General features: G+C 35.0%; 1 protein-coding gene across 1 annotated transcript; it reads right to left on the bottom strand.

Annotated features, from left to right (window-relative positions):
• Positions 1-261: 261 nt before the first annotated feature.
• Positions 262-6,164, bottom strand: emx2 (empty spiracles homeobox 2). Its single transcript, XM_041267575.1, has 3 exons — positions 5,370-6,164; positions 3,093-3,277; positions 262-1,048 (listed from the first exon to the last, which is right to left on the bottom strand). Exons 1-3 carry the CDS (start codon positions 5,758-5,760, stop codon positions 881-883), a joined length of 744 nt encoding a protein of 247 aa, XP_041123509.1. The 5' UTR covers positions 5,761-6,164; the 3' UTR covers positions 262-880.
• Positions 6,165-11,411: the final 5,247 nt, after the last annotated feature.

Here is an 11,411-nt window from a genome sequence, read left to right as displayed (position 1 = left end):
TACAGCAACATCATTCACTTTGAGTACCTCTATAAACATGGAATAACCTCAGTGCTTGAAACCTCGTTGCCGTCATTGCCATCGACAATTATGATAGTCCTCTGCGGCAGCTCATTGCAGGGGCGGATTCTGCCAGCTTGATATTCACACCAAGGATCACGGTAACTTTGTAAAGCATCAGGTGACGAACATAAGGAATGTCCTAAATACGTTTTTTTTTTTTCTTTAAAAGTATTTGATCTGTGGTATACATCTTTTGAGTTTTTTTTTTTTAATTTATTTATTTTTATAACACTATAACGCAAGAACTGCTACTTCATATGGCATTCACAAACACTTTGACACCAGAAGTAAAAACTGCACATTGTTGTAAAATAAACAATAGAAGCACACAGAAACCTCTCCTAAAGCAAAACAAAAAAACAAAAACAAAAAACCCAAGGGTTCTCTTTTTTATATATATAAATATCTGTCTGGGGAAAACAGATCACATGCAATTCACGTTTTCTAAAAAGAAAAAAAAAATGTGAATTTTGGTTTCGTGTATGGAACGTTAATTGTTAAGTTTGGGGTTTCTCTGAAGTGCAAATGTCCAATATGGATTGGAATTGTTTTTGTTTTGTTTTTTCTGTTTGTAATTTTGAAGTGGACTGCATACAATGTAATACCTGTCAATCATGGTCTCGGTGCTTGGAGTTTGATTGACAGATCCATGCCACGGTTCTGCCAGCAGCAGTGTCACATTATGGACCTCTCACCCTCTCGGCGCTCTCCAAAGGTTTTGATGAAGTATTTTTTTACCCTTTCAATCGGTAACACCTCGCTATTGGTTGTGTGATCCTGAAAGCTGCACGCTACACGGGTTTCTGATCACTCGTTCTTAATCGTCCGAAGTGACGTCTATTTCCTCTGGACTCGGCTGCTTGGTGGCGAGTCTCCATCGGTTGATGTGATGAGTTCCCTTTTTCTTCTGCTGTGAATCGGAGCCTTCCTCTTCCAATTTCTGGCGCTTAAATTTTGTCCTTCGGTTCTGAAACCACACTTTTACCTACAAACAAATGGGTTTTTATTTTAATATCAGCATAAGCTTCAATTATATACGTTGTATACGTTTTATGATGTCACAAAAGACTATTGAGTTCAAAGCGATATTAATTCTACACCATACATAACCAAGTGGATGTCCAAGGGCAATTTTTAGATATTGTCTGTCAATATCCCTACACCGTTGTGTGTGTGTGTGTGTGTGTGTGTGTGTGTGTGTGTGTGTGTGTGTGTGTGTGTGTGTGTGTGTGTGTGTGTGTGTGTGTGTGAAACAAATTCAACCGGTTTATGCCACTTGCCGCATATGCCGCAATTTTTTTTTTAGGCTGTAGCCTATTAATCAAAACAAAACAAAAAACAAAACAACCCTACAACAAACAAACAAAAAAAAAATCACATTTGCCATTTGTAATATCAAACACAACTTTCACAAACATCCAATTAAAAAAATATTACACCTAGGCCTACACATATAATAACACATATACACAATGACATTACATTTATTAAAAACGTATTTTAAATGGGATACTGTAGTACTCATCTAAATCGAATAAATTACTACAAACCCTGTGTATACTTTTACAATTAGTTACTTTCTGATTTATATTTTTATTTGAAAATAGAAATGCGTGCCTTTATACACACACACACGTGTGTGTGTGTGTGTTTTGCGACATGTAACATTGACTTTATAATTATTTAGGTAAGCATGCTTAAAGCAAGTGATTTGCGATTTGGTCATCATCGGTGTCTATATAATGGGGCGATCATAGGGAAAAGATGAATATTTTTAATAGCAGGGATACAAAACCTCCCTCGATTTTTTTTTTAAACATTATTCCTAATATACAAAAGTCTCTGATGTGAGAGGCTGAGCTGGAATAAAGGTGCATTTCATTTGCTTTCAGACTGCTAATTGAGGGGGAGGCCGGTTCATTTCTCAAGACAGATCTCCGAAAGGAACTCGTTTGTCAAAGAGCTAGGGGTTGACACCGGGACAAAAGATCCCAACCAGCTCCGAATCCATACTGCACAAAGACCACCTTAAATACTGCTTGCTGGGGAGGGGGGATTAATTCTGACCGCTCCCTTGTTAAAAATAGCTCATAAAAGCTGACAAACCCCTTGTTGTTTTGTTGGAGAGACGTTTTAAAAAACAATAGCATCAAAACCCCGTTTGCCCTTAAAAGGGTTACAACATAATCCGCATACAAACCAATAACGTTTGGAAGGAGCTTTGAACCCAGACAGTAGCTATTCAGGGGTCACTCATATTTTACTAACACTGACGAATTTCACTTGTGTAAAATTCAGCACGATTTGGGACAGCTGACCCCATTCAATCACATTCTGTAACGCACCGCAGCACGGGAAAGTGTAGTTTACATTCACTTAGAGAAACACAAACGCAAGACGAAAAATAGCTTTACAACGTTAATTATTGAAAGGATTGTTTGTTTTTATAAAAAGCTATATAAATATCATCATCGTGTTTATGCTGTATGAATTCCACATAAAGCAAAATAAAGCTTTTGTTCTCACAGCGAAAATAGCATTTTTTCCAAGTGCCATGCACAAATGTTTTCGATTCAGCTAATCTGTGAAATCATTTCAAAGACCAATAAAACATCATCTGGACGACTTTGTCAGAAGGAATGATTGTAAATTGTAATGACATTCATGGATACGCATAGGTTTGCAGTCAGCAAGGGAATAGATACAGGCGCTGGGATTCGTTAGCATGTTTACACGACCCCTTTTTCAATGTTTTCTTTTTGGTAGGCTATGAGCACTGAGCAGGTGATCGGATGTAATGAACAAATCTACCAACAGTATTATCCGATAACTTTTAAAATCTTAATTTTCAGTTGTTCACTTTCCACATAATAAATAAAAAATAAAAAAAAAAATATGCACAAAGACAGCAAGAAACCCGACCTGCGATAATACAATGAAAGCACATCTGCAATTGATCAGTTAATGGCACTCTCATTATGGCTCTTAACATATCCACTCTTCGAAAAAAAAAATAATAATAATCTTACCTGTGTTTCAGTGAGACTTAGACTGTGTGCAAGTTGTTTTCTTTCGGCCCCAACCACATAGTGGTTTTTTTCGAACGCGTGTTCCAGCCGCAGTAGCTGTGACGGGGAGAACGCTGTCCGGATTCTTTTGGGTTTTCTGGCCAGCGCATTGTGTAAAAGGAAGCTTTCCGGACTCGTTTCGTGCCCTACACAGTAAAGCACAACGAGAGAGATTAGATTCACCTTTCAACTTGACGACAATCTCATTCAATTTCTGACTGATCCATGTTATTAGACTAATGCTGGGTTTATCTCACCTTATTTGCCTTGACAAGTCACAAACACCGACTTACTCTAAATGTATATGTGAGCAACAGCCATAGGGACATTTGCTTGACCTTGTTTTAAACACCACACAAAAAGCACCAGCAACATTAATTACGTGCCATTTTTTTCCAAATCCAAGAAAAAAAATCTTTGTTTTTAAAAATCATACAGAACTGTAGCAATTTTTATAACAATTACAATAAAATAACCGCATCTTCAACTTTGAAACATGACTTTTTTTTTTTAACATGGTCATAAAAAAAACAGCAATCAACAATACTAACCCATTAACAACATCAAAATGTATTTAAGTAAGCATTTACAAATAAAATTTGAATGAACACCATATTTATTCAAAACAACGATTCTCTGTTTATTATTCCGCTCATAACGAAATTGGGAAAGTACATTTGAGTTTTAGTTTCTTGTCACACTGCCTATACAAAAGCGAATTCTTGTGTTTGAAATGTCTGCGCGGCCCTTTTTTTTTTTAAATCAACAACTAAAAGCGCTCCCATAGACAAATAATATAAACGAAGTTTTAAACATATTGTTGTTTCAAACTTTATAAAAAATACATTTCTAACTATTTAACGTTACACACGAACAATTGGGAAGTAGAAACGGAACATCAGTTATATTTTTGCATTGTATTTATTTTCAGGAGATATCTTTTGAACAAGTTAAAGAAACTGCACTATTGCAAACCATCTTATAAAAAAGGTTAGGTAGGCTTTGATATCTTTCAAACGAAAAGGATTCTCTCAACAAACCTTTCTTATTGAATAACAAACGTATAAAACAGCGGCTAACATAATGAAATTAAAATTAAAATATTCCACAAGTTTTCTAAATAATTATTGTCTTTAAAAAAATAATAATAATAAAATAAAACAGATATAGTAAATGCAGGCTATTTCTTGTATACATGTAACGTGTCTCAATATTTAAAATACGATGCCATGTTTTAGATAAAATAAAATACACAGGGCATTGCTGTTATAAAACAACTTTTTTCTGATGTTGGGTATATATTTTCTTAAATCCTAATATAGTGTGTTTTCGGAAAATTGCGTCTATAATTATATTGCACGGCCTCGACAGATAAGAACTGCTGGTGCAGACAGCTAAGGTCAGAAAGTAAGGACAAATTCATTAGCCCCAACTTGCAAGTAAATGTTTTCGGCTTCTCGTCTTAATACAAATGACGGTCAAATTCTTAAGGCCTGTCTAGAATAGACGTTATCTTCTGTAACGTCCAAATTGACATAGGATTTTCATCTTATTGTAAACGTTACATTTGGTTCTAATTTATATTTGTATTACTTCCAAAATTCATCTCACAGATCTCGAGAGTATATAGATATATAATTTAGTTATATATATATATATATATATATATATATATATATATATATATATATATATATATATATATATATATATATATATATAATATATATATAAATATTATATTTTTTAGTTTTTAATGTAATTTTTTAAAATCAGGACCATCAGAATTAAAACCCACATCGATGCATAACTTTTTTTTTTTTTTTTTTTTTTAATGGTAATAAACATTCAAATGTATTCTATGTAAACTAATACAAGCTACGAATTGCTTATCGTATGAAAATGCGTTTTGGTGGAAAAAAGGGCCTAAAATTGATCGAAACGTTCTACATTTGAACATATATTTATATTCGTTCGATAGTTTTAACTATTCGTTTGTTTTCTTTGTACATATCAATTGGCAATTTACAGTAACAAATGTAAACCCAAACATGTTCATTTGAAATATATATATATATATATTAAAAAATCTTCAATCATATATATGCAGTCTTGTTAAAACGAACTGCTTGATCATTCATCTCTTCTGTTTAATGCTATAAAGACGATCGTATAGACAGCCTATAAATGCAGTGGCATAGCAAAGGTTAGAGAATGAAACGCAAAAGCAAAACCTACCTTGAAATCTGTGTCCCAGATACCTATATCTGTGTATTAGCCATGGGTAGAAAGTTGACGGGTCCCTTTGCTGGCTGGCAAAGAGGGGATGAGGATTGTGAGACGAGGAAAGAGGGTGGGCTGCCAGTGCGTGTGGAGGGGGGACTGGATGAACCGGGACGGCAGAGTTTGGAGGATGAGAAACCGCCTCTGCAAACATCAAGTCCGGGTTAGAATAGACGCCCCTGCCGCTAGAGTGAAAGCCGTTCAAGAAAGGGTTCATCTGGTTTGAGTTTGCATAGCTAAGGGCCGCTGGTCGGATGGGTTCCTCGCCTCTGGAAGCAGGCAGTGGATTATCCTTCGCTACCAAAGATTCGATAGTAAAACACCTCTTTGGTGCTGGCTGAAACATGATTTTTACCAGTCAAGATCCCCCAGCGCAAGCAAAGCAGGCGAGCTCGTTAAAAGAAAATACTCCAGGAAATTGGTGAAAGTTTGCTTGCAGGATTAAGTTGGAAAAGCAGCAGAAAGGTTTGTGGTTGGGCTGAAAAAGTCTTCTGTAAGGTGGTCACCTAGTCCTCAGACAATCCATGGATGTGATCAGTTCTTCACCAGTTGTGCAAACGATTTGTTAGTTCATGAGCCTAATTAGGGTTGGAATCACACAAACATCTTCCTCTGAAGCCTGTAATGGCTTGATGATTGGTCGCTATTACTCGCCTTAAGGTTGAGGGAACACTCTTTAAGTGCGTCAAAAGGAACTCTGAACACGGAGAGGCGGATTCATCCAAAACGGAACGGATTCGCTCCTAATACCCACCTACTGCAATTTACATACACAGCAGAGCCAGTAGAAAGCGAGGAGGTATTTGTCAAGTTTCGCTACATATACTCTTTAATGTGTATGCTGACATGTACTTTTTATTGTTCTCTTACTATTATATATTATATAGTGAATGGCACAATTTTAATATTTTATTTATGTATCGTACAAAATATCGATTAAAGCAGCAAGATACACGAGGTTGATCATTTATTTATTTATTCATTTATGTATTTATTTTACTTTTGTTGTAAATGATTTTAAAATCCGCAATAGCTGAAAAACGAAAACAACCAATGAATGCTGTTCTAATGTTATAATGAATGTTGTGGATTTTTAAACGCAATGTACTTCATTTTTCTAAAGGCACGAATCGATTGTTATTGTGGAAACGTAAATGTTTTTTTTTTTTTTTTTTGGTTTGTTTGTTTGTTGGTTTTGTTTTGAATGTGTTTATAATCACGTAGTAAGTCTGCAAAGCGCTGCTGATGTTCGTTTAATATTTTTTTCTGTATTCCAATTTCACTCCGCGTTTTCTATCCGACCACCCGTTTGGGGATGAATTTGGGTTGAAGCGGCTCTACTTTTATTGGCCTGGGAAGAAGGTGATTAGATCCTCGCAGAGCTGGGTGCTATTTATTGTTTATTGCTAGTTAAGATTCTATTATCCATTCATCAGTCATCTGTTTTTGTTCAATTACATTCATCTTAAGTGAAGCCCCCCCCCACCCCCACCCCCCCCCCCCCCCCCCCCCCCAGCCCCCCCCCCCCACCCCCCCCCCCCCCCCCCCCCCCCCACCCCCCCATTTACCCCCCCCCCCCCCCCCCCCCCCCCCCCCCCCCCCCCCCCCCCCCCCCCCCCCCCCCCCCCCCCCCCCCCACCCCCCCCCCCCCCAAAAAAAAAAAAAAAAGTTTGGTTTATCAGCTATATGCACATGAACTGTTTGTGAAATACAAGCTACAAGAACGCTTATACTGTACCTGCGCAAAGGCGCAATGGAGAAGTACAGCTTGTAGTATTATCTTATATGTTCCATTGTTCATATGTAAATACCAGGATTTACAAGAATTGTGTAGGTAAGGCGCATATTGGTCGATAAAAATACCTGACACACATGACTGGGCCATGTTAATTCTACCATTCTCGTTCTGGAAAGGGACGCCCGAATGATCCAATGCGTGATTATTAAAATCACACCGCATTTTAAATGTACCCATTAATATTAAATAATGCAAAACCATACTGTAGCCAATATGACTAAATACAATGTTTTATAAGCTTGAAAAAGGAGGAATAAGGTTTCTTTTCCATGATAGTTTTCACATAAAAACATCCTACAGTAATGAGTAAAGGCTGAATTTACCATCACAAATCACATCACCTATATGGGTTACTAAATAGCCCTAAAAATAATGTATTTTTTTATGTTTAACATTCACACCTCGTTTTGTTAATACACAAAATATGAATAGTTTTTACAAATTGCCAACGATGGCGTAGAGAAACAAAACACTAGCGTTAGCATGGTTATTTATTAAGTTGTGCACAAAGCGCTGCGTTGTAATGCTTAGACCAACTGTGCAGTCAGTTGCCCCAAACCGCCACTATCTGATAAAGAACTCTGCAATGAGAGATATATTTATTCTCCCGGACTACACTGAACCACGTTACAACAATATCGGGAGTTAAGGCTTCATTTTGTATGTAAACACGGCTTGATTTCTAAGCTTCATCCGTGGTGTTAATCGGTTTAGTCACAATGCTTCTGAGGGTAACCTTTACATCAAACACAGTTGCCATTAAATTATATCACTGCAAATATTACTGCCTGTATAATAGGTATTGAAGTATTATTCTAATTAAAACCCAAGCAATATATATATATATATATATATATATATATATATATATATGTGTGTGTGTGTATATATATATATATATATATATATATATATATATGACAACAGCATGTATTTTTGACAGCTGTCTTTCATACTCGTTTTATGTTAAATATTGAAAATTATATCGCACAAGACCTTTTAATACAGCTTCGTGAAACAACAATCATTTTACATACTGGTACATTAGATACTGTGGTAATGTTAGGACTTAACACATTTTAAACTTCCGTTAAAGTGTACGAATATCAATCTCAAAATTCCACTTGTGTTTTTGCTACAGATTTCCGATTGAGTTTCTTTATATGATGCGTAGCTTCTCGAGCCAGTGTCCAGATTGTCTCGGGGACTGTGTTACACCGCGGGCATTTCACTATGCTAAACATGTTATAAACAGTCGGGGTTACACCTTGACACCGAAGAACTGAAAAATGTGTTTAGTGGACTTAACATCATCTTATCGTTACGCTACACATTGTGTAAAAGCTGAATGATGAGAGAGGGCGAAGATAAAGGGCTGGTATATGAACCGTGTGGGATTTGTAACATTTAAATACATTGCGCCAGTGCTCTCTTATTAACTATGACTGTATTTACAAAGTCGCACAGACAACTACACATATTTATGACAACACTTTGTTTCTATAATTCACTGGACCTTTTACTAATATAGTACTAGTACAGTATTCTGATACAGAGTAAAATAATAAAACCAGCTAGGGGTTTCCAATGGACGCAAATTACTAGTTATTGAGGAAAAATTAGTTCTTTAAATACACAATTTAAAGCACTCTATTAGCCTTAAATAATGATAAATAGTTTTAAGCGTGCCGGGGAAATCTTTAAAGGCAGTTGTAACTCGGTAATATATGGTAATGCATGCGACCAATCTCTAACCTCTGGAAAAGTGCAAAACCTGTCACACTTTACTGAGCTCGAACGTGCCTGAATAATGGAAGCGAGTTAGCTATTAGGAAAGACAATCATTTACGTGAGAAAGTTTAATCTTAATATTAAGCATGGGTCGCATTATTATGGCCCCCAGAATAAGTCATCTGAAACAAATTAACTCTCTTTTGTGTCATGCTAAGTTCTGATTTGTTGATTTGCGATGCTTAAACAATTTGTTGGAATTCTGTAACATTACTGAAAGTGTTTATTACTCATCTTTGTATTGACATTCAAAACGTTACCCTTAATAATTAAGAGGACCGATTAGAAAAAGAAAGTAGATTCAGAAAGGAAGATGCTTACTGTTTACTTTGTAAGGAACTTCGAAGATCTTTGGAAACTGTAAAAACCTTGACCCGCGGAGCTGATGTGCTTAAATCCGCTTTGCAAACAAGTGCAGGAGCTCGTAATGCCTGCTGTATGATAACTCCTACCTGTTTGTTATTCTAATGACCGAAGCCAAGAATCTAGTAAATAATTAGATACTGAAACACAGAGAGTTAGACATGGCTCTAAATCTAACTAGATTCCTAATAAGCATATTCATTCATATTATTTTCTTAATTGTTAAAATAAAGGTTGATTGGAACTTTTTTTTTTTTAAATGCTCAATAATCATCTTTTTTGCACTGTAGGCGATTAAGCAACATCTCTTATTTATTTATTTTTGTTTGTTTATTTATTTATTTTACAAAGCTAGATCAATTTAAAAAAAAGGCTCTGTTCAAAAGTTCCTCAAATCACAGAAAATTAAATTAAGCTGAACTTCATGAATCAAATCCTATAGAAAAAAAAAAGATTGAGAATATTCTTAACCTTCTATTAATTAACACAGGATTAGTTCTTAATGACACGTTTTTTGTGTTATATCTCCGACACAGTTCCTGTTACATTAATACAAATTGTATTGCCATTCAACGCCGAACGTAGTTATCATACACATCTTATATCTTGTAAAAGGGCCCTAATAATGTATAATCTATGTGCATATACACATAATCTATAATGTATGTGAATGTACACATAATGGAATATAGGCTATACTGCTTTTTATCTACCAAAATACATGTGTTTTATTCTTGATTCACGATTGGTGGCTTGGAATCTGTAAAACAGTGAACATAAATCGCATTTCTTGGTTAGAAAAAAATGCAATTATTTTAAATAACATATGACGGGAAAAAAAAAGTTGCATTAATATTTTAAATATAACACCACACACTATGGCAATCAAGTGTGACATAAATATAATTGTACTCGCTGAGTTCCAAACAGAATCTTTATGCATAGACAGGCGAGCACAATGCGACCAGTTTAAAAAATACAATCTGCGAGACGCCACCGATTCATCATATGTGTAAGTGCAACTTATATGTACACATTAGTAGTAGTAGTGATAGTAATAATAATAATAATAATAATAATAATAATAAATAATAATAATAATAATAATAATAATAATAATAATGTTATATTATAATTAGGGAATTCAGCATGGCAGCTAGATTTAGGCAGTTTGGTTACATTTTGATTTGGTAGACAGTGTGCTGACTTTGTAAATGTATTTCTTTTTATTTATAATCAAACTCTAAATCATGGAATTGGCTTTTTAGTAAACCCAATACTTACTTACTGCAAGGGCAAGAAACCATCATAAATGCGTGTGTTGTGCCATCTAGTGGCTAGGATTGGAAACGCACTAAAAAAAATATCTAATTAATTAACAATAAACGGGAAACACAATACACTCAGCACTCACATATTCGATCATATACAATTTTGATTTCAGTGATGGTTAAAAGAGTGTGACGCATATGTAATTATATTTCATTTTTGCCCGTTCCAACTCTTGTCCGTTTTACAGGTAACACAAAAAAAGATACAATGTGAAAAATACACAGCTGAAAGGACTGTGTTTGTAAATAAGTAGACTTTCATTGAGATGTACTTTGTCGGTTTTGTTGGTACAGTACTATATTTTCAACAGAAGTAGTATTTTAATTCAGAACGATATTATTCTGAAAATATTACTTGCCAAAATAGACTATGTAAAATCCCCCATCAACGACGCAAAAGCAAAATTAAATCTAAATGTTTCCCATGCACAAAACTGCCTAACACGTAAAACGCAACGCAAATGCGTTACAATGCATAATATATATATATATATATATATATATATATATATATATATATATATATATATATATATAAAAAAAAAAAAAAAAAAAACGGTTTCCAGAATTAAAACAGTATCCAAAATCAGTATTCAAAATTGCAGAATCTAGTTCTCGATAAGGCCTTAATGTCGCAGCTCACTTGCAAATGAAAATACACAAAAGATCACAGATTTAAAACAAAACGAAAAAAAAAAAATCACAGTATCTAAA

Source organism: Polyodon spathula, chromosome 13, assembly GCF_017654505.1.
Source record: "Polyodon spathula isolate WHYD16114869_AA chromosome 13, ASM1765450v1, whole genome shotgun sequence".
Lineage (NCBI taxonomy): Eukaryota > Metazoa > Chordata > Actinopteri > Acipenseriformes > Polyodontidae > Polyodon > Polyodon spathula.
The sequence above is the reverse complement of the archived record's forward strand: the minus strand, read 5'-3'. Positions and strand labels throughout refer to the sequence as shown.